The sequence below is a fragment of the Nansenia antarctica genome, assembly GCF_963989245.1.
Source record: "Nansenia antarctica genome assembly, chromosome: 2".
Classification (NCBI taxonomy): domain Eukaryota; kingdom Metazoa; phylum Chordata; class Actinopteri; order Argentiniformes; family Microstomatidae; genus Nansenia; species Nansenia antarctica.
This window is the reverse complement of record NC_137675.1, coordinates 44,423,256-44,448,581: the sequence shown is the minus strand read 5'-3', so window position 1 is coordinate 44,448,581 and position 25,326 is coordinate 44,423,256. Positions and strand designations below refer to the sequence as shown.

General features: G+C 43.0%; 1 protein-coding gene across 1 annotated transcript in view; it reads left to right on the top strand.

Moving 5' to 3' along the window:
- mapk3 (mitogen-activated protein kinase 3) overlaps positions 1-25,326 on the top strand; it is a 44,836-nt gene that overhangs the window by 2,300 nt on the left and 17,210 nt on the right. Inside the window, exons 2-4 of the mRNA XM_080524572.1 lie at positions 19,889-20,071; positions 23,450-23,639; positions 24,836-24,952. Coding sequence (XP_080380698.1) covers positions 19,889-20,071; positions 23,450-23,639; positions 24,836-24,952 — 490 coding nt within the window. The remainder of the gene's footprint in view (positions 1-19,888; positions 20,072-23,449; positions 23,640-24,835; positions 24,953-25,326) is intronic.

Here is a 25,326-nt window from a genome sequence, read left to right as displayed (position 1 = left end):
TGTCTTATCCTCTGTTATGACCACCCTGCCTCCTCCATCCTCCTCTGTTATGACCATCCTGCCTCCTCCACCCTCCTCTGTTAGGACCACCCTGCCTCCTCCACCCTCCTCTGTCTTATCCTCTGTTATGACCACCTGCTCCTCCATCCTCCTCTGTTATGACCACCCTGCCTCCTCCATCCTCCTCTGTTATGACCACCCTGCCTCCTCCACCCTCCTCTGTTAGGACCACCCTGCCTCCTCCACCCTCCTCTGTCTTATCCTCTGTTATGACCACCTGCTCCTCCATCCTCCTCTGTTATAATAATAATAATAATAATTCATTACATTTATATAGCGCTTTTCCGAGGCTCAAAGACGCTGACAGTACAGGAGATACGGAAAACACAAAAACAACAAGCAACATGGACACATGGAACACAGAATCAGCGAACGGGGAGGGGGGGGGTGGTAGGGGGGGAGGGGGGGGGTTAGGGGTAGGGGAGGTTGTATGCGTGTCCAGGGGGGGGGGGGGGGGGGTGGCCGGGATGGGGGAGATGGCTAGGGGTAGGGGAGGCTGTAGGCATGGGAGAACAGGTAGGTTTTGAGGTGGGATTTAAAAGTGAGGAGTGAGGGTGAGTCTCTGAGTGGTTGAGGTAGAGAGCCTATGATATCAGCTTATGACCACCCTGCCTCCTCCACCCTCCTCTGTTATGACCACCCTGCCTCCTCCACCCTCCTCTGTCTTATCCTCTGTTATGACCAATGACTGCCAGTACCAAGAGTGAATATTATTGTATATTTGATTATTTAGGCTATATTTGTTGTAGTTACCCTGTTAGTCGATGTTACCATTGATGGCATCTGGTCCATAGTGTTTAAAGATGTAGGCCTAGTGATTGTAAACATCAATTATGTGTCACAACTAACGGTCATCATTTGTTACTTACACATGTTTCATTATCATTTAACACAAAACAGACACTTCTATAATAACTTCTACTCAGGTTACATGAGACATGAGACTTATGATTCTCAAATAGTGGTCATTTTGTAAAAAATAAATAAATAATAATAAAAAGAAACCCACATTTTGGAATTTGCCCAAAATATGTTGATACTCAATATTTACACCTGACATACTTATAATCTAATATTTGTTTCAAGTTGGGGGATTTGTATTGTAGAAACCCTATAGGTTAAGAAGAGAATTTTCATCAACTCATTGCTGACAAAATGCGTAATATCCTGAAAAGGCAGGAAAGTTTAGATAGCTAAACTCGTTTCATATGGCTAGGGTTTAATTAACGTCTGTATTAAAGGGGGGGAAAATCACAGCAAAGAGTTGACTTTTCCATGGTGCTTTTCCACTACAGTGCCAGCCCGGGTCGACCCGGGTCAGCCCTGTTCTTTGGCGCTTTTCCATTGAGCGGCCCGTGTCAGCACGGCACGGCACGCTAAAATAGTTCTTGTTCGGGATGGGTAGCGAAAGTTGGGGAAGAGTACTTTTTTGCCAGGCTACGTGTGACGCTGCACACCGTTGATTGGTCAATGGAAATCGTCATCCCATGTTCATAGATTTCATCACTAACCGCCATTTTTAAATACCACAACAGATTTCGCTCTAGGAAAATGTCACTTACTGTTTCTGTAATAACGTATTAATAAAGATTTGAAAAAATATGATAACCATCGTATTATCTTAGTTTAATGTCATTTCAATGCATCATAGAACTTTTATTTACAACAAGCTAAGGCTGCCACGATTAGTCGACTAGTCACGACGACGTCGACTACCAAAATCGTCGCCGACATATTTGGTAATCGCCGTAGTCGCATGTTTTTTTGGAGCTGAAATAAGCGTTTTTTTTTTTTTTTTTTTTTTTTTTTGCCTAGCACCAGGGGAGCCCCCCCTCCCAAATTTCGTTGTTTGGTACCTGTACTATATCAGGGCTCTACGCTAACCTTTTTCACTAGGAGCACATGTGCTCCTAAATGAAAAATGTTAGGGGCACACAAAGAAATTTAGGAGCACAGTGAAAAATGTAATTATAACACATTTTTATTAGTGATTTTGCAATTTTTGCACCAAAATCACACATTGGCCCATGCCTACAGCCCTACTAGACGCAGAGTTGATGGCATTGTATTATGGTAACTAGCTGTGTCAAGTTCTCCTGGTTAGCAGCATGTTCATTCATTCATCCATGTCATGCCTGTCAGCTAGCAGCTAGCAGCCCAGCCAGGCTTTAGGGCTAGGTCTGTCAGCTAGCAGCCTAGCCAGGCCATGCAGAGGTCTGTCTCCATGCTGCCCACCTCCCTGCTGCTGGGTCAGGCTACATCAGTCACACACGGTGGCCAGACAACTCCACATCTAGGGGTATTAAACTACCCCACATCCAGATGACCAGTCCCCAGCCCCATGCTGCCCGGGGTGGTGACATGTGGAGGTGGCCAGCCCAGCACGGTGCCTCTGCGGCGGCTAGCTGTTAGCACACCACCATCCCCGGGGGTCCCACCTCTCTGCCACACTCAAGTACAACATGTTGCATTTTCATGCCATTAGGCAACTTGCTTCCTAGGGTTTCCTAGGATTAGAGATGCATTTGGACTTCTGGAGTACCTCCACTACTTTCCCTGGTTGTAACCTTGGGTTCAAATCTGGAGTGTGTGGGACCAAATCTGTAGATGTGGTGAGCTAATGAAGCTAATGAAGCTTGAGATGAGAAAAGGGCGCTTGTCTCTTTAAGGCCCAAAAGGGAGTTAGCGATTAGCGATGTTAGCTTAGCGCCAGTTTAACAGAAGTAACTTCACTTTTAACATGACTTCCCGTGGTCGTAGCGGGCGGGCTGACGGCTTAAAATGTGGCCACACGGTTCGCGCAGATTTATTTTTAGAATTTAAAAAAAAAAAAAAAAAAAAAATATCTGTACTCGCACGTGTGCTCGTGAATTTATTTCTCTAGTCGCACAGATGTATTTTTAGTCGCAAATGCGAGTGAAATGGTCGCACTGTAGAGCCCTGTATATCAATGACAATAAAGACCATTCATTTCATTCGATAAGCATTCGTTTTTCTTCCCTGAAGCTGCCACTGGCTAGCGTCTCCCAGTGTCTTTGATGTACATGCGCAGTGTCGGTCATCCGGGGCACACGTGACTTCCCCGGAAAAACAAACAGAGAAATGTCTTCCTGTCCTCGTACCTCTAAAGTGTGGGAGCATTTCAACCACAACGTTGAAAAAAAGAATGTAAAATGTAAAATTTGCAAAGCTGAACTCGCTTATCATGGCAGCACGTCTATGATGCGCGAGCATCTAAAAAGGAAGCACGTTGTGGCAGATGACGAGGAAGACGATGGCTCGTCTCGGTAAGCTAGTTAGCTTGTTATTGGCTAACGATATCGTTACGTTAAAAGCCTTCTTACATTATTTTACGTTGTCATCAAAGCGATACTTATCAAATAGCTAAAAAATTTGTCTTAACGTTACAGTGCTAAGAAGGTGCGTTCTACTATGAGATGAGTGAAGCAAAGCAAAACTTTTGTACTCTGTACAAGTATTTATATTTGTTTTTGTATTCTTTTGGTTGCCTAGTGCCTAGCCTACCTCATTTTACTCAGCAGTTTGCACCCTCTACTACTCTTTACATTACATTACCGGTACATGCAAGTGATGCCAGAAATAAATCTGCAAAGTTCATTAAAATATCTATTTTTGAGTGAACAATCATTTTAATTGTCTTTATTTTTAGTTAGCACATGCCTACAACAACAACTAACAACTTCAAGCTAAATTTAGAAGCTGATTTAGAAGATGATAGCTAAATAAGAGCGATTGAGTAATTGTGCGATAAGCTGTAATTTATGATCCGATTAGTCGACTAATCGTTAAAATAATCGGTGACTAGTCGACTATGAAAATAATCGTTTGTGGCAGCCCTACAACAAGCATAACAAAAAATCGCTATTATGGCGATGTCCTGTGCCTATGCTGTTCCTCAGTCCAGCGGCAGTCAAATGCCGGTAGATTCGCGTCTTGCTCTCTTTAACACAATGTCGGCGCTGTTTCCCTGGTTGCGAGATCTAAACTACTAGAACTGAAAGCGGCAGGTAACAGGCAGGTAACATCCATATGCTGTATATATAAATAATGTCGGTGTCGACCGTGATATGAGTGTCGTATCGACACCATTCAAATGGTTTCAGATTCCCTGTCCTCTCCCCTATCCGGACACGTTTGAATTGTTATCCTAACCCACGGTAAACCACAGTTATTAACCCGCAAAGGGTGCCTCCGGGCAGGCCCGGGGTGGCTAATCGGGAGGATCTGGAGTTTTCCCGGTGGGCCGGCCTGGTTTTGGGCCGGTCTGGGCCGGTTTTCAGTCATGGTAGTACTTGCAAACCGATACCGTTCTGGGCGGCTGGGCCGGTACCATTCTGGGCGGATACCATATAAATAGGGTGACCAGATGTCCCCCTTTGCGCGGCCACGGGGCCAGTGTCCATCTAAGCGCCACAACAAAGCGCCGCAACCAAGCGCTGACATGTTCAGTTGCAGCAGAACGTCCAGATTCTACGGAATGTCTTCAGCCTATCAGGAAACAGCATTCATGTTCCCATGGCAACGGCCCCACGTGGATATAGGGAGCTGGCTGCATGTGCGAACCACCCGCTGACTCAAAGGGCTCGTAAAGTGAAACTTATTGTGTCAACAATATCTAGTATCAAGTACCCACTCGATATAACAAACAACAGTTTAACGATCACTAAATACTTATAATTTGTGGATTGGATTCACTGTTCTCGTTTGCCGTAGGCTACTTGTAAGTGACCACTTTACTTGTAAACATACTTTTGTTTTAGGATGTGTTCAAAATCAAGGACTGTGTGTTCATCTGTAAATGTGTTTTTAGCATGTTCATGTTCCCTCAGCATGTTGTGTGATGTTATAAAAACGTAGTTAGACGTTCGTAGCGATGTACCACTGTTACCCGCTAGCTGTTAACAGCGTTTGTTGCTGCAGCAGAGTGATTTTTCTCCCAGTCTCTGTCTGAGGTGCACCAACATTCAAATACTTGTGTCGTCCTAAAAAAAAATCTGATTTCAAAAGCATTTGAAAGCTTACAATCTGTAGTTTCAGGCTATGTAAAACACTGAAAAATGACTAGGGCAATTGGTTTATCCTTAACCAGCTGTTATCACTGTCATTGTCTGAATGAGTGCAGAGTTGTGTTTTATGTTTTCGTCTAGTGTGTGCGCGCGTTAGCCTTGACAGCTACAGTACAGGCCAAAAGTTTGGACACACCTTCTCATTCAATGTGTTTCCTTTATTTTCATGACTATTTACATTGTAGATTCTCACTGAAGGCATCAAAACTATGAATGAACACATGTGGAATGATGTACTTAACAAAAAAGTGTGAAATAACTCTAAATATGTCTTAGATTTTAGATTCCGCAAAGTAGCCACCCTTTGCTTTTTTGTTGTTAATAAAATAAAAATTTGTTGTTGTTAATAAAATATATAATAATAATATTAAATATATATACAGTATATAATAACATATTATTATTAACACATATTATATTTAATATTATTATTATATATTTTATTAACAACAAAAAAGCAAAGGGTGGCAACTTTGAGGAATCTAAAATATAAGACATATTTACACAGTTATTTCACACTTTATTGTTAAATACATAATTCCTATGTGTTCATTCATAGTTTTGATGCCTTCAGTGAGAATCTACAATGTACCAAATAGTCATGAAAATAAAGGAAACGCATTGAATGAGAAGGTGTGTCCAAACGTTTGGCCTGTACTGTATGTCAATGCATTTGTGTTGCAAATGGGAGGCAAGTTAGCCTATACTCAATCATCTACAGGTCTAACACTGTCAGGCTACTTTTCTTTATTAATATACTAGCCTAAATTGATACTGCACTTTGACTTCACTTTCTGCTCCATACAGATACTTTATTGTGAGGTTCACATTCAAATAAAATATATTTGTTATATATTTGTTAAGTTTTTATCTGCATAGTCTATTATTGGATGCTACTGAATAAACCAAACAGAATAGGAAACAGAATGGAAATGCATATATATTTTAAAAATTGGATAGACATAGCTCTCAACTCGGCCAGGGGAAGCGGATGCTACTAGGGTCACCTAAAGTTCGGTCCGGGCCTGTTGAGAGGGTGTCCCACATTGTCCCACACAAACATACTCCTTGTCCCACATTTGGTTTGTTGGGACCTGGTTACCATAGTGGTGTCCAGCAAGGGATTGCTGCTATCACAGTAGAAGGCACAGGTGAGCTGTTGTACCAGTGTGGGAACAATGAAGCAAACCCATGACATAGCATCCTGTAAATGTAGAGAAGACTGTAGAGAACAGTGAGTCCGCTATTACAGACTAAAATACCAAGGTTGTAATTACATGATTGTAATATACTGTAATCGGTTGTGAACTAAAGTGTCTGAGGCATGAAACTCCAGAGCTGAAAATGAGTCCCACTCCGACCCTGCCTCCGGGCACCGTCTTTGCCCGTGAATAACACCGGCTATGAAGGTGGTACAAACACAATACTCCTTTGCTAACTTCACCATCGGTATACGGTCATTTTGAGCCCTTAACCACCGCGCTGACACCCCGAGAAGATATGCTTTTAACTGTAAACTCAATGAACCGGGAGTTCACCAGCTGCTGCCTGCAGCACCGCGCCTGCTGGTTGAAACTCCCGTTGACAGCAGGGGGAGAGAAAAGTTCTACCACCGTGGTGCCACCCCGAGAAATGAACCGGGAGTAAACTCAATGAACCAGGAGTTCAACATGCGTCAATTGCTTATATTCACTACGAGCAGTGTCGACATCGATCAGGCAGTAGCCATCTCATATGCTCAACATAAAAATTATACTACAGTTCATAAAGCAGACAAGTGAAGGCAGTGGTTTTAAGGGTTAAAAAAACATGACTTTATTATGAGTACATAGCTTCCTCTCTCTCTTTCTCTTTCTCTCCAAAAAACCACGGTTAATAATATACCACATGCCGAGGAAAAAGTATACGATAGCTTCAAGTTCCTCCATGTTCCTCCATGTTGCTATTGTTGTGACTGTGTTGTGTCTCGTGAAAATATACGTCACCACCATGGCGCGCTTTTATGACGCGTAACTCCGCCTACTATCTCCTACTCCTCCTACTCGTTCCTGGTCTCTTGTGTATAGTGGAAAAGCGCCAATACTCAGAACTGTTCAAAAGCGTGCCGAGCCGAGCCGGGCCCGATAGTGGAAAAGCGCCATAATTGCATTGAGCTAGAAAACTATGTTTTTCATAGAAATTCTTTCAATGTAGTCTTTTGGTATCTGTAACTTTTGAATATTTTGACTTTTGAAACTTTTGAATTATGTTGACAGTATCAAGTGAATATAACATTTCAGGTTTATTTTGACCAATTATGCTCTACAATTCCAACTCGTGTAAAGTAATGAGAATATAACTCCCATACCATAACATGTAAACCTGAGGTTTGTCTACCCCCCGCCGTGTTCATCTGTCCGCTACATTCGAAGGGAAACCTGGATTGTTTCCATTTCAATGGTTTTTGATTCCTTGTTTTGTGGGGAACACAAGGGGATATTTGGCAGAGGTGTGAGTAAGTCACACATGTGCAAGTCTCAACTCTTAACCTGCAAGTCCCAAGTTACTGAATGAATGAATGGACTTTATTGTCATTGCTACAGTACAGGTACCAAACAACGAAATTTAGGCGGGGTGGCTTACTGTGGTGAGAATCAAGCAAGTCAAGTCATTGCTCAGGTCATGCAAGTCACAAGTCAAGTCATATGAAATCAGAATCAGAATGACTTTATTCGCCAAGTAGGTTTTCACATACAAGCAATTTGCAGTGGTAGATTGGTGCAAGTAGGCAACATAAGAATAAGAAGAATTAAAAAACAAGTAGTGCAAAAAAACCGTAAAGGAGCATAGATATAAAATCAAGTAAGATATGAATGAATTAATATTTACAATATATAGCAAGGCTCGACATTAAGGCTTGTCCGCTTGTCCGGGACAAGTACATTTTATGTTCGGACAAGTGGACTTCCTCCTGCAGTTGTCCGATGGACAAGTCAAAACAAAAAAACAAATCAATATGTATTAATATCTGCAAACATTAATTCCTCCTTCCGATCTGAATAGTAAAAAAAAATAGCAAGCAAAGCGATGCCGCGCCTCATTCTGGCTATTTCAGTCTCTCGTAGTTCGTTATCGTCATAGTTCGTAAATTCGCTCAGAGCGCACACTGCGTTCAACGTCATAAAGAGACCAAGTAATTTGATTGGACAAAAGGCATTCCATGAGTGCTGATCAGATTCCAGAGCGAGTTTACGAACCCAGCCATAGTGTTGTGGGTCTCCTGTCACTAGTGCCATTCACGTGAACATGCGCATATTCGCTGCTTCTCAATGCCGCTTATTTTCATGTAGTTCGATGCGATCGTATATTTTAGGTTTGAAGTTTTAAGACCAGCACATCGCAATACGAACTTCAGAATGACACTAATGATAGATTTCTCAATTTGAATATAGGATAGCCTACTATCCAAAGGCTAGCAAATAAGATTGCTTCCATTGGGGAGGGACTGTAGTTACAAAATTTTTTTGTAAATATTCCTAGATATTCATCCCTTTTGTGGCCAATCTTAATCTAAAAGGGTTAGGGTTAGGGTAATCACTGTTTACCCCTACGTTTTGAAATAATTACAAAATATTGTTTAATGAATACATTTGAAAATTAAGGATACATCATTATCAAATCAATAGTAGTCAAATGTGTTATTTGCATACACATACACTCACTGGCCACTTCATTAGGCACACCTTGGGGTTGGACCCCCTCTTTTGCCTTCAGAACTGCCTTAATTCTTCGTGGCATAGATTCAACAAGGTGCTGGAAACATTCCTCAGAGATTTTGGTCCATATTGACACTATAATATCACGCAACAGCCCGTCTGGCACCAACAACCATGCCAGGTTCAAAGTCACTTAAATCACCTTTATTTCCCATTCTGATGCTGGTTTGAACTTCAGCAGATCGTCTTGACCATGTCTACATGCCTAAATGCATTGAGTTGCTGCCACATGATTGGCTGATTAGGTATTTGCGTTAACAAGCAGTTGAAAAGGTGTACCTAATGAAGTGGCCGGTGAGAGTATAATATATTATTATTCATATTATTGCTTTTTCAAAATCTTTGGATTTGGACAAGTAACTTGAGCTCTAGGACAAGTAAAAGATAAGTTCACTTGTCCGAAAGACAAGTACCTGAAAAAGCTTAATGTCAAGCCCTGTATAGTGTCTATGGGGGCGGGGTAAGAGACTGTGTCAGTGAGGGTCCCGGGCCTTGTTGATGAGGCTGACTGCAGATGGATTCACATGGAAATTCTGATCTATCTAGTTTTCACATTTAAATTGGTTAGACAGTGGTCATGAAAAGTTTAGTTTTATTTTCAACATTAACAAAACATTTTGACATCAATAACAAGCCTCCTAAATGAACAACCAGAATAGTGTATAAAAACAATTATCTAAAAATAAATGTATATAGGCTATATAGCCTAAAAGGTGAACATTACATAAAACTATTCAAGTAGAATGGTTTTAGTATGCCATTCAATTGAAAGGTAAAGTGTGTCCAAACTTTTGACTGGTACTGTATTCAAACTATTCAAGTATAATGATGACTAATGTCAAGCATGAACTGACTTTTATGGGAAATGTCATTCATCTTATTTTGTGCTCTCCATATCCACACTAGCTAGTGGCAAGCTGCCTAGAAACATAAAATGAATAGCCACTTTACAATGTGCTGTAGGGATGTAACAATACATCGTGATGCAATTATTTATCGATACTAATATGTGACGATTCAAATCAGTGAGATTAAAAATGTATTGCGATATTTGTTTCGAGCAATGCGAGGAATATGGACGTTGCAGTGAGAGAGGGCGGGCTAGAACCACATAATATCATCATACCCACGTCAGCCGCTGGCTGGGTCAGATGAGGTGGGCTGCAGCCTTCTGCCATCGAGGCTCCACAGCAAATATCCTAGAATGCTTTTTGTGAATGTCTTGTAGCTAATAGCATTGTGTAATTTAAAACATGCAGAACTACATTTTTTGTGTTTTGAACCCATGACACTTGATTGCAGATTACATGCAAGACTAGCTAGCTCGTTCTAATAAAGTTGGATGTGTCTGTCGTTTTGACAGGTGGAGGCCACGAAGCTGTCATGCTTGTGTTAACTTGGAGTGAAAGTCATGTAGCTAGGCTAACTAGCTAGCATGCTGGTTATCTATCCATGTTGTTGGGCTTTAAGGTTAAACTGTTATTGCTGAAACTCGATGCACTTGTCTTGCAATGCTGTTGTCGAAGTGTGCATTGTTGTTGGTGTGTTATTGTAACTAGCTAGCTACATGGATACTGGGAATGCAGTTGAAGTGATTCTGCATGTAGGGTCACCATGTAAACTAAGGGGAAAATGCGTTTTAACATGCAAATAGATAATTTCTATGACCAAACTTTAGTGCTGTCCCAAACGACTATTTTTCTAACGATTAATCTAGCGATTATTTTATCGATTATTCGATTAGTCTAACGACTAATTTATCGATAAGTCTAACGATAATTTTTGTACTGTAAAAAAAAAACAAAAAAAAAAACTTATTTGTCTCCACCTCACTGCTATGTTTAGCCAACTTGAATGCCAACATGGCCATTTAGAAGTCTGTCCATCACCACAACACATAGCTAGCTAACGTTACTCTCGCTGCTATGTTATGATTAGCTAAATTGATGCTAACGTAGCATGCGAGCTACGAGCTAGATAACGTACAGTAGGTGCTCGCACCACAATGACAATAGGCTACCGTAGCTAGCCAGCTACATAGCTAACGTTACTAACACCAGAAGACAAGACATACGAACTGTGGTGAGCTACATTGCTTGTGTAACATTAGCTAGTAGCTATCCATTTTTCACTCATACACTTAATTGTCTCGCCTGGTAAAATAAAGGTTTAAAAAAAAAAAAAAAAAAAAATCGCCATTTTGTTTATTTACGACTAACCGACGCATATTACGCTAACCGACGTATTGACGTAGTCGATGACGTCGACGACGTCGAATAATCGTCACAGCCCTACCAAACTTCAGTTGTGCTTAACGTAACGTTAGCTTTCTAGCTAACATTTGACCAGCCAATAAGTTAGCTAAAAAGACACATTCAAGTAGCTACCTTTCCTTGTGGGTTTTGTAGTGACGGATGCAGTTGGATGTTGTGGTGATCATGTCACTGATTTTTGAGCTGCAGACTTTGCATACCGCTGTTCTCCTCTTACTACCGTCATCTGCAAAATAATCCTTGAATCCAAATGTAATTATTTTTGGTCCATTAGCCTCTACTGGTTGGCCGCCTAGGTTGCCAGGTAACTGGTTACGTACAGTAGGTTGCCAGGTAACAGGTTACGTCCAGTAGGTTGCCAGGTAACAGGTTACGCCCAGTAGGTTGCCAGGTAACAGGTTACGCCCTGTAGGTTGCCAGGTAACAGGTTACGTCCAGTAGGTTGCCAGGTAACAGGCTACGTCCAGTAGGTTGCCAGGTAACAAGTTACGTCCAGTAGGTTCCCAGGTAACAAGTTACGTCCAGTAGGTTGCCAGGTGACAGGTTACGTCCAGTAGGTTGCCAGGTAACAAGTTACGTCCAGTAGTTTGCCAGGTAACAAGTTACGTCCAGTAGGTTGCCAGGTAACAGGTTACGTCCAGTAGGTTGCTATCGCTGATAGAAGATGAGATCAGAATGTTCTTGGAGGAGGAAGGGAACAAACTTGCCAGACAAGTTTAATGATTAAGACCTCATGAAATTGGCCTACCTAAGCGACATGTTTGAGAAGCTCAATGAATTGAATCTACAGTTTCAGGGCAACAACACACACCTTCCACATCTGGCAGACATGAGACATCCTTCACACGGAAACTGGACATGTGGGGCAGGAGACTTGAACAGGGGGACATCGACTCATCGACTCATTTGGGAATCTGAAGGCATTCATCTAGACCAGTGGTCACCAACCTTTTTAAGCCCAAGATCCCTGACCTCGGCCTTGGTGAAGGCAAGATCTACCTATTGAAGCGTTGAGAGAAAAAGACAGCCAAGATAGTACTTTAAACTTAATGATGTTTATTTGCCTGTATTTTAATTAGATGCAATGCATTGGTCCAACATTAAAATTGATGCAACAACAAAAAAAAGACTATCAAGCATATCAGGCAGCTGTCTTGCTTTAAGAATTGTACATAACTGAAACGTTAACAAATTGACATTCTTGACATTTTGACACTTGACAAACATATTTACAATTAGCGTTTTATAAAGTAGAACTGTAATAATAATAATAATAATTCATTAGATTTATATAGCGCTTTTCCGAGGCTCAAAGACGCTGGTAATGTGTACTTTCTCAGTCAGTGCTAAGTGCAGTCATCTTATGCAGCATCACTTTTCACATCAAAACAAAAGTAAAACTAATGTGTACTTTCTCATATTAACATTGACAAACATATTTACAATTATAGCATTTTATAAAGTAGAACTGTAATGTGTACTTGTGTCTCAGTCAGTGCTAAGTGCAGTCATCTTATGCAGCATTACTTTTCACATCGAAACAGTCATGTTACTCACTCAAGTCAGTGTGATGGTTGTGACTGGATACTGTCTACAAGTGCTTTGTAGTTTGGCTCATAGCTACTGCCTGCCAGTCTGAGACAGTCTGTGAGGTGTCTGTCAGTAAGGCGGCTCCTGTACTTTGATTTGATTATTTTCATCTGTGAAAATGACATTTCACAGAGATACGTGGATCCAAAGTAGGCACTCACTCTTAGTGCACATGCAGTGGGAAGAGGAAACTTCTCTCTGCTGACAAGTCCCCAAAAGTCACTGTCCCTTGACCTGGCTTTCAGCTCTGTCATTTTGTAAATCAACCATCTCCATGTCAACTCCACTTGGCAAAGTAAATACTTGCTGGAATTTGGCTGCTACCTGCTCTATATCAATGGGCACAAATGGGTTTGAGACAAATGCAGCAATATCTCCCATGACATCTAACTCACCAAAACGCCGATTGAACTCTGTTGCCAGTTTGTCCAAGGGAGCACAGTACTGCTCAGGGTGAAAAGCATCATCGTCTTCCAAGGCCTGTGCCATTTTCTCCAGGTTGGGAAAGTGTGTCAGCCTCCCATTCTTTAGGTGTGTGGTCCAAACACCGAGCTTGGCCTTGAACCCATTTACTGCGCTTATCATGTGGGGGAGGTGTCTGTCTTTTCCCTGCAGCTCGTAGTTGAGTGCGTTCAGTTTTGCGGTTATGTCTGTCAGGAACCCCAGGTCCAGTAGCCACGCATCGTCTGACAGTTCCTTGTGCTCCTCGTTCCTTGTAAGTAAGTAAGTAAGTAAAGCTTTATTTATATAGCACCTTTCATACAAGAAATGCAGCTCAAAGTGCTTTACAACAGGAATAAGAACATTAAGTGAATAAAAACATATATAAAAACATATACATGCATAGAATGAATATAAAAGCAGGGGAAAACACTAAAAAGAAAAGGTAAAGACCTGACTTTCCACACCAATTTAAGTCATTTGCCTATGAAAATATTTACTACCACTTGCCTTTAGGGCTGCAACGATTAGTCGACATAATCGACGACGTCGATCATAAAAACTCGTCGACATGGAATTTTAGTGTCGACTAATCGTATAAAAAAAAAGAAAAAACGTATTTTTATTTTTTATTTTTTGGGGGGGACGGGAGCCATGCAAGAATCAGCTGGGTAAGTTTTAGCTAACGTTGTTAGCCAACTGGCTAACGTTATATTGTTATGGTCATAATGTTTATGTTAGCTTTACTGTTACATGTTGGAAAACAACGTCTCATGGACAGTAGGGGTGCAACGGTTCTCGGTTTTTTTACGGACGGTACGGTTTGCGTTCCACGGCTCAATTCACTAGTGAACCGTGACGGTTTTCGGTTTATGCTGCGATTTGGCTGCGTTCGTAAATTAGCTCTGAGAGCGCCGCAACAGTTTGAGGAAGCCCCGGATTCCTACAAGTCTGCGGTGTGGGGTCAATTCGCTTTTCCCGTTGAATACGACAATAAGGGGGGGAAAACAGTGGACAGAAATATTACTGTCTGCAAGCTCTGCTTAAAGCGTGTGCCATATGCAAATGGTTGCACCTCTAACATGAACCAGCATATTCGCCGCTACCACTCAACGATAACACTGACTGGGAGCAGGAAAGCCAGTCAGGTAGCGTCAGTGAGCAGACAGCAGTCTCTCTCTGATGCGTTCGGACAGACGTACACTACCACTTCAGAGAAACACAAAAAAATAACCAATGCAGTGGGGATGTTCATTGCAAAGGATTTGCAGCCCTTTTCGGTGGTTGGAGATTTGGGTTTTCGAAATCTGATAAAAACTCTCGAGCCCCGTTACAGTGTCCCCTCCCGTACATCATTCAGCACCAAAATAATCCCCGGTATTTACCAAACAACGCGCAGAGGCATTGAAGACGATTTGGCAAAAACACAGAGCTTTGCACTGACTACGGAGGGTTGGACCTCCCGGGCAACGGAGAGTTACCTCACTGTCACGGTCCACTACATGTCACCGGATTGGGAGATGCAGAGCGCAGTACTGCAAACTCGTCCACTATACGAAAGCCATACCAGCGCGCACCTGGCAGAGGAACTAACAAATGCAGTGACTGAGTGGAAGTTGGAGAGGCCAAACATAACAATTCCCGTAACAACAGACAACGCAGCAAATATCGTAAATGCGATCCATGAAGCTGGTGGACTGGGGCCACAGATCGGCTGCTTTGCGCACGTCGTAAATCTCGCCGCCAAGAAGGCAGTGGCAATAACCCCGGTGTCCCGCCTCCTGGGTAAGATCAGACATGCAGTCACTTTCTTCAACAAAAGCACCACAGCCCACCATATTCTGACAATTAAACAAGATATGTTAGACTTACCAAAACACAAATTAATCCACGATGTCGCAACTCGTTGGAATACAACACATGACATGTTGGAACGCTATGTGGAAAGTGTTACTTTTGTAGTGTGAATTTGTTTTCCTCCTGTTTGTATACGGGCTACCAGCTGTCAAGGCTAAAGTGCACTTTTACTTTCGAAAGTGTTTATTTATTTTTGGACATTTGAAAGTGTTTTTTGTTTATATACAATTATATATACATTATATACATAACATATACATGTGTATGTTAAAGTTCCATATTATGTATAAGCAAAATAAAGTAAAGTAACAGTTTGTAAATAAATAGTAGCATTTGTTTCTGAACCGAACCGTACCGAAAACCGTGACCCAAAATACCGAACCGTACCGAACCGTGGGCCAACTGAACCGTTGCACCCCTAATGGACAGGGCTGTACATGCTATGAGCGTTTGTGCTATTAATTTATTTGCCCTGTGGCACGCGTGTGACAGACAGAGGCGCTTGTATGTAACGTTACGTAGCAGGGGTTTTCCATGTTGAAGCCAGGAGAACGCGAGATGAAATGAAGTGAGGGGTGGTCGCTATTAAAATACCAGGTAGTCATGGTGGATGATCATGAATGATGCTTGATAAGTGAATGCTATTTCAATTATGTTGAGTCCACCAGCGAGCTGTCTGTAAGATAAACAGCGCCAAGCGTAGCCTACTAACGTGAGCTGTCTGTAGTCTAGCCAGCAATGCTAGCTAGCCAATCAACTAGCTCTGTGAGCAGCTGTAGCTTGGCGTAACGTTAGGTTAGATAGCTAGTTAAGCCGGATTTATGCTTCTGCGTCGACTAATCGCGACTAATCGAAAAAATAATCGACAGATTCGTCGACTACCAAAATAATCGTTAGTTGCAGCCCTACTTGCCTTGTCGACAGGAACGTCTTGATCTCGGGCAGCAAGTCGACAAATCGCTGCAGCACTTTGCCGCGACTCAACCACCGCACATCAGCATGGAGAAGCAGGTCTCCGTAAGCAGCGTCGAGCTCGTCCAATAACGCTTTGAATAAGCGGTGCTGAAGCGCTTTCGCTCGAATCGAGTTGACTAGTTTCACCACCAGTGTCATTACATGGGAAAAGCCCCGTCAGTAGTAATCGCCACTAGTTTATGAATGGGTGTCATTTTCACCGACATATTTTTTGAACTCATTGTAAATATCCACACCCCTCGTTTTCTCCTTTAAGTGCAAAAGAGTGAGGAAATCCTCCTTTGTTGTAGAATCCTGGAAAACCATTTTGACAAATGCAACAAGCTGAGCTGTGTCCATTACATCCACGGATTCATCGAACTGTAATGAGAAATATTCACAGTGTGCCAAATCCGTTAACACTTGTCTGTCCACGTCCTCTGACAGTGACTCGACCCTCCTTGTCACTGTTGCAGGGCCCAGAGGTACACCACGTAGTGCGGTTTTGATCTCTTCTTTGTTTTTGAAGTCACTGAAAACAGTCTCCGCGGTAATGGCTATTGCTTCCTTGACTAATTCTCCATCTGTAAAGGGCTTCTTGTGTTTAGCCAAAAGGTAACTTATCCGAAACGACGCTTCACTAGCAGCCTTATTTTGATAAGCAGGTTTGGTGAAAAGGGATTGCTGGACCTTCAACCCTGATTTCAGCTCGTTAAGTTTCCTTGCACGGATTGTGCTCTTTGGCGGGTAGCTGTCTTTGAATTTCTGGTGGTTGGTGTTGTTTCCGCCATGCTAGCTATTTCACCAACTGTCGTCGATAGTTTTTTTGCGAGTCACGTGGCAGTACTATTGTCTTATCTGATTGGTCACTTTCATGCAGCATTTGCAGAGAGAGAGAGAGAGAAGAGAGAGAAGAGAGAGAGAGAGAGAGAGAGGAGAGAGAGGAGAGAGAGGAGAGAGAGGAGAGAGAGGAGAGAGAGGAGAGAGAGGAGAGAGAGGAGAGAGAGAGAGAGAGAGAGAGAGAGAGAGAGAGAGAGAGAGAGAGAGAGAGAGAGAGAGAGAGAGAGAGAGAGAGAGAGAGAGAGAGAGAGAGAGAGAGAGAGAGAGAGAGAGAGAGAGAGAGAGAGAGAGAGAGAGAGAGAGAGAGAGAGAGAGAGAGAGAGAGAGAGAGAGAGAGAGAGAGAGAGAGAGAGAGAGAGAGAGAGAGAGAGAGATCCAGCGGCATTGTCAGGGTTTATCCCGAATGTCATTCTCCTCTCATTCGAGACTCAATCATTTGCTACTTAAGCCCTTTAGAGGGCAGCGATTTGCTTGCACTTGCACGATTTATTCGTCTCATTTTCTATTATTTTTTGGGACAGGGAAAGTCTCAGACGGGTTGGTGACCACTAATCTAGACCAATGAGCCGCAGAACTCAGTGGTTACATGTATGAGAAAGCACACCTCAGCCCTGAAACAAAGCTTCCAAAAACACGTCTCTGTGGATGACCGTGCCAAATACGACTGGTTTAGAGATCCATTTGTTGCACCACCACCTGCCAGGTTCAGCACTGCGGAAGAGGACCTGGCTTCTGAGTCAACCATGAGGCTGCAGTTCACATCCAAGACCGTGGCTGAGGAGAAGGATTGGAGTGGAGAAGCACTACCCTCTCATTGATCAGAAAGCTGTGGGAATGCTGCTGCCTTATGCAATATCCTGCCTGTGTGAGATGGGCTTTTCTGCAGCATCCTACCTGTGTAAGATGGGCTTTTCTGCAGCACCCTACCTGTGTGAGATGGGCTTTTCTGCAGCACCCTACCTGTGTGAGATGGGCTTTTCTGCAGCACCCTACCTGTGTGAGATGGGCTTTTCATCCTACCTGTGTGAGAGAGGCTTTTCTGCTGTTGCTGCCATCAAACGCAAAAACAGATCGAAGTTGAACATTGAGAATGAACTGAGAGTAGCGACAACCCCGCTTTGAGAGGATTTGCAAGGCAAAGCAAACACACACAAGTCACTAATCGTATTGTGATAGGAATGTGTGGAATAAGAATAGTGATGCAGTAGAAATTAGTTAATATTGATCAATATTATTTTAATAAATTAAGTAGGCCTACTAGGCTACTGCTACATTTTCAATTAGGCCTAATTATTTCACAGTGGCACAGGATCATTTGCCAAGCACTTTTGTTCCCTTTCAACCCATAATAAAATATAAAACTATAGTTGGATATGTGTGTCTGTATTATTAGTAGAGAAAATGTAATGTTTGTACAACTAGGCCTATATACAGTTAATTATATCAATCTAGGCGGGGACCGGGTTAGCGGGGGCTCGAAAATGTTTCCAATTACCCAAGGGGGGCCTGATTGAATTAGTTTGGGAACCACTGCCTTAAGTCAAGTCTCAAGTAATGAATACCAAGTTAAAGTCGGGTCTTATCAATGTTAGTCAAGTCTCAAGTCCTCAAATTTGCGACTTGAGTCCAACTCGAGACGAATCAAGCCATTTGACTGGAGTCCCCCACACAGCCAATACGCAGAAAATGCTGCTGATTTCCTGACCCCAGAGTGACCAATGCAACCATGTTGGCTGACTTGCGGCAAATCCTGGTTGAGGAATGGGGTGCCACCCCACAGCAGTGTGTGACCAGGCTGGTGACCAGCATGAGGAGGAGTTGCGAAGCTGTTGTGACTGCATATGGATCTTCCACACGCTACTGAGGTCCCTGACAGTGTCTGTAAGTGAATAACGTGTAAAAATGGCCAACATGTGTTGTTTTTTCCTTATTACTGTGGGAGAGTGCAATCATCCAATCCACCAAGCAACTTAAAACTAGAGTGAATACCAACCAATACCATTTTGGCAAATGTTTTTGGGCCATTACCCACACGTTTAGCTGTGTTGCTCATTCCACGAATGCATGATCCTTACAAGTTGTACCTTGTTGTAAAGGTGACTAATCAGGCTTTCCAACAATATAAAATACAATACCAATTGGTATTATTAAAGGGGAGGAATAATCGACCGAAATAATGTTTCCGAACTTTTTTGAGGTGTTTATATGACACAGATTTTCTCCATTCTGGAGTCAAAAACAAAAGCTAAAAGGTCCCTCATAACCCATTATGATGTAATTGGGGGTTAACTTTTCTTTCTTTTTTGGGGGTGATTTTCAGAAACTACATAGTGTTTCCAGACAGTTTAGTGGCTGTAGTTTGATGTATAAACTCAATCATATTTAGAAAAACGAATGCTGTTCTTTTGGAATCTAATTCCTTGAGCACAACAGATTGGTCAGACATTTGGTGATATTGGCATGTTTAAGTGTGTTGTACATTTTTTCTTTAGAGTAATTCATTGGGTTGTCTGTATATTTCTACAGGAAGGAAACTACTAATAAAGTAATTTGTTTACTTCCTACATGCTGAACTAGTGTCAAACTTTTACCAAATGATCCCAAAATGAGCTCCTGTCTCCAATTGGTTTCTCCTGGCTTGCCGCTTATGGAATTATGCTTAAGCTCAGGTGTCAGTCATGGAACCATGCCTCTATAGAGAGTATCTAAGATGGTGGTCTTATGTGCTATGTGTAACTCTCCATAGACAACATGACAGGGTCTCATGTGCTATGTGACAACATGACAGGTCTCATGTGCTATGTGACAACATGACAGGGTCTCATGTGCTATGTGACAACATGACAGGTCTCATGTGCTATGTGACAACATGACAGGTCTCATGTGCTATGTGACAACATGACAGGTCTCATGTGCTATGTGACAACATGACAGGTCTCATGTGCTATGTGACAACATGACAGGTCTCATGTGCTATGTGACAACATGACAGGGTCTCATGTGCTATGTGTACCTCTCTCTCCTCTCCCAGCTCGGCCATGGACAACATGACGGGGTCGCGTGTGGCCATTAAGAAGATCAGCCCGTTCGAGCACCAGACGTACTGCCAGCGCACGCTGAGGGAGATCAAGATCCTGCTGCGCTTCCACCACGAGAACATCATCGGCATCAACGACATCCTGAGAGCCCGCCGCATAGAGTGCATGAGGGACGTGTATCCTTTCACCGTCTGTCTGTCTGTCTGTCTGTCTGTGTTAGGGGTGCAACGGTTCAGTTGGCCCACGGTTCGGTATGAACCTCGTTTTTTGAGTCACCGGTTTGGTTTCGGTATGTGTTTTGTGTGTAAGGAGAAAAAAAGATGCTACTATTTATTTACAAACTTTTACTTTACTTTATTTTGCTTATACTTATGGAACTTAAATATTCAGACACATTCCAGAATATCACTGGTGTATTGTATAATATAAAACATCTAAATATATATATAAACAAAAACTACTTTGAAATGTAAAAAAAGTGCCTAGACAGCTGGTAGCCTATATACGCATTATGCGCATATTCGACGCGTGAAGCAATGCTCGCGGTAACATTTCTGTTTTCGTTTCTTCATCATTGTATTCAATGCCAAAACCGAAATGACCCCACAACGCAGATTTGTAGCAATCCGGGGCTTCCTCAAACTGCCATGTTCTCAACTCCGCTCAACTCTCGCCATGAACAAACATTTGAACAAGAAGCAACTGCGTTCCAGACAAACTCCACCTCCGACTTTCAATGGAACGCAACATAAACCGACAAACCGAAAATTCACTAGTGCGTATTGAACCGTGTATGGAGAACCATACGGTTCAATATAAAACCGTGTGTGTGTGTGTGTGTGTGTGTGTGTGGTAGTTGCGTTACCAATCGGTGTGTGGTAGGTTAATAGCTCAGTTCTAAGCTTAAATTCAAAACCACAAACCCAACGAATACCGTTGCTTGTGGAATACCGTTGCTTTGTGGAATACCGTTCCGAAAGATGACCTACAAGTTCGGCATCGCCTTGCAAACTTGGTTTGGAAGGGAGGTGAGCCGTGATATTAACTGACACTACCAAAAACCAGTCCGTCTATGATGTCTGACGCCCGGTTGTCAAGGTGTAATGGTAGAAGCAGGGTTTGGTGTGTCTGAGCCCAGGACGGGCCTCACCTGCTATCAGACACAGATGCTTATCAGAGAAAACCACACAGGAAAACATGGTTTAAGATGCAGGAAATTAACCACGTGAACTTCCTACGACACACACACACACTCTCACACACACACACATACTCTCTCACACACACACACATACTCTCTCACACACACACACACACACACACACACACACACACTCTCACACACATACACACACGCACTCACACACATACACACCAGGGTTTCCGTTAACCGGTAATTCCCGGACTTTGTCCGGTAAAAGTTGTTGAAGTCCGACAAATTGAAAACTCGTCGGACATAAATGTCCGGTGAAAATAATTCCCTCTAAGCACAATTTGAATACAATTCGCTAAAGTTCACATTCTGATTCCTTCTATTTTAAAAAAGACGAATATATAGGCTATGTATTTATTTTATTATGATATGATTTGACACCGGCATGATGATGACTCCTAATGTGTAGGCTGCCTATGCGAAACAGCGGTTGTTTCCGGTGTGCGCTATAACTCGTGCACAATCGAGTCGAGGCAGAGAGGAGGATAGCGATGTTTCTCTCTGTGATAGTGTGATTATGCAAGCCTTTTCTGAAAGGGATGAGAACCCGATTGTTTCAGCTTCTCCCAGGGAGAAAGTGGTAGAGTTACCATCCTCCCCGAGTCCTACCATACCATCCGCTGACAGCCTATCTCTGCCTGTAACCGGCGAGCGATTGCGTGTCGCTCAAGTAGCTGATCAGTCATTAAACAAATGTTTTTACATGCAGCTAGTGAGGAATCTGAAATAGGGGGCAACGTAGTTTATTTCCTTAACGATGGGATATTAATGCGTAAATGGTCTCCTCCTAATGCAAATGGTTGTGAGTGGAATACTGTAAAACAAGTGGTTGTGCCTGTGGGTTATAGACAACAGGTGTTATCTGTAGCACATGAGAGCCAGTGGTCAGGACATTTAGGTATAACTAAAACTTATCAGCTGATATTGAAACATTTCTTTTGGCCCGGACTGAAGGCGGATGTTGCCAAGCACTGCCGCTGTTGCCATACTTGTCAGATGGCGGGTAAGCCTAATCAATCCATTCCACCCGCACCATTGCATCCCATTCCTGCTATAGGGGAGCCATTTGAACGTGTAATAATTGATTGTGTTGGACCTTTGCCTAGGACTAAAAGTGGAAGTCAGTATTTGCTTACTATTATGTGCGCTGCTACTCGTTTTCCCGAAGCTGTTCCGTTGCGTAACATATCAGCCAGCTCAGTGGTGAAAGCTTTAACAACGTTTTTTTCCACATTCGGTCTTCCTCTTGTTATACAATCTGACCAGGGCACTAACTTTCAGTCTAAGCTTTTCAAACAAGCCCTAAGAACGTTAGGGGTACGATGTCACGCCAGAAGCCTACATGCTTGCACTGTTCAATAAAATGTTATACATCTAGACATTGTGGTATTTCTTTATATACGTATCCCAGCCTGCCTATTGTTTCTCAATAAACAGTTATGTTCTCCTCATTGACATACTCCCGAGTCCGATTAAGTATGATTTGACAGGCAGCTAAACGAAATGCCTTCCCAACCAACCTGGTTATAGAAATGACGTTGTTTTATTGATAAAAAAAAGGGTAAAACTGGAAAGAGAAAATAGAAAACTCACATTAATCCCAAACAATTTAACAAACTTCAGTTAACGTAATGTGGAGTCTGTTCATTGATCGATGCTGTCTGTTCAGTTCCCAGTGAGGCGCCCGTTCAGCGCTGGACATAATGGCATAGCGCGCATGCGAATCATGTTATATTATTATATATTATATAGCTCGCATCTAATCGTATCGGATGAGAAATAGACATTAAATGGCATATATAGGCCGCTACACAACAGTAATCACCGCGACAAACAGCTATATTAGATTATTTTTTTATTTTTTTTTTATTTTATTTTTTATATTTTAATATGATGACCGGAATATATCACGTTTGTCCGGTAAATCGAAATCTTCCCGGACACGATGTCCGGCGGCAATTTTTTCTAACGGAAACCCTGATACACACTCACCCATACACACACTCTCTCACACACACACACACACACACACACACACTCGCATTCGCACATACACACACATACTCTCTCACACACACATACACTCACACACATACACACTCACACACTCTCACCCATACACACACTCTCACACACACTCACACACTCTCACACACACAGACTCACACATACACACACTCACACACACACACACACACACACACACTCTCACACACACACACACACACACACACACACTCACACATACACACACACACACTCACTCACACACACACTCTCACGCCCCTGGTGTAGGCAGTCTCCCCCGTGGCCGGTGGTCTCCTTGACCTCCCTCCCCCAGCTACATCGTTCAGACCCTGATGGAGACGGACCTCTACAAGCTGCTGAAGACCCAGAAGCTGAGCAACGACCACATCTGCTACTTCCTGTACCAGATCCTGCGGGGGCTAAAGTACATCCACTCTGCCAACGTGCTGCACCGAGACCTGAAGCCCTCCAACCTGCTCATCAACACCACCTGCGACCTCAAGGTGAGCCCAGCAGACGCCACCTCATCCACCTGGGACCACCATGTAGATGATTCTACCAGTGTTATAGTATGATTAGTATTAGATGTTTCATCTATATACCAGGCATGATAATCGCTCACCTTTTGGCGAAATTAGCTGTTTTGAATCCAAAATAGGTGACTTGCCTGAATCATATAGATCCGCCGAGTTTTTTCTTGGGGGGGGGAGCGGCCCTTTAGTCTGGAAGGCACGTTGAACGTTCAAACGATTAGATTTTGATGGGCCGTTGATGGCCCGGGCTACAGAAAAGCGAAGCAACGTAGCGAACAGGTGCGCAGGCGTGAAGGGCTGAAACTGTAATGTGCGCGTGAAACTCCTTGGTGAAGAAATTGGTGACAGAACGTCAGCCGCGTTTTTTTTATGCTGAGAGAAGACAAGGACTGAAGTCGCAAATACTGAGATAAGAATGTAACGTTAACAAAACACAAATTGCTAGCTAACGATAGATGGCTAACTTTGGTACTAACATTTGGTACTAACATTACTAAGTGCAGTACAGATACAGTACAGATAACTACTAACGTTAGCGTTGTCAGCCTATTTTGCAAGCTGTTAGCCCCTTTCACACATAGTTCCCTGTAAATTAAATGGAATCGCAACCCAGGTCCGCCAGTGATTTTCGCCGTTTAATGAGCTAAATGCCCGAAAAATATGATGATGAATACATATAAAACTGAGGTATGATATATGGCAGATATATATGGCAGTCTCAGGCTCCTGTCACGTCTCCAGTAGCTACATTAGAACTTTGCATCCTTTGATACATATAAGGATCTTGTAACTTCGCAAACAATGGCAAAATTTAAATAGTTTACTCTATGTTCAACTGGAAAAGGTAGTGAGAGAAGATTTTCGTGTTTTGATTTCGCTGGGAGTTCGTTAAAAATGCCTTTCCACCAAAGAACCGTGGAGCCGCGCCGTGTGACCGTGTGATATACATATAGAATCACTAGTGTTGAGTATCTGTACCACTCGATGGCGTTTCAAACAGCGGACAACACCTGGCGATGTGGTGACATGTCTTCTTCCTCCTCCACTTCCTCCTCCTGTTCCTCCACCTCCTCTTCCTCCTCCTCCCCCCCTCCTCTTCCTCCTCCTCCTCTTCCTCCTCCCCCTCCTCCTTCCTCCTCCTCCTCCTCCTCCTCCTCCTCTGTCAGATCTGTGACTTTGGGCTGGCCAGGATAGCCGACCCGGAGCACGACCACACAGGGTTCCTGACTGAGTACGTGGCTACGCGCTGGTACAGAGCCCCCGAGATCATGCTCAACTCCAAGGTGGGTGTGTGTGCATGTGCACGCATGCCTGTGTGTGTGTGTGTGTGTGTGTGTGTGTGTGTGTGTGTGTGTGTGTGTGTGTCTGTGTCTGTGTCTGTGTCTGTGTGTGTGTGTGTGTGTGTGTGTGTGTGTGTGTGTGTGTGTGTGTGTGCAGTTAGTATGTGATATCTCCATCTCTCTGTGTCTGGGCTACACCCACCTGGCTCACTGCTCTGTGTGAGTGTGTGTGTGAGTGGGTGTGTGTGTAGGCGTACAGCACGGCTGTTTGGACCAACTCTCTCTCTCTCTCTCTCTCTCTCTATCTCTCTCTCTCTCTCTCTCTCTCTCTCTCTCTCTCTCTCTCTCTCTCTCTCTCTCTCTCTCTCTCTCTCTCT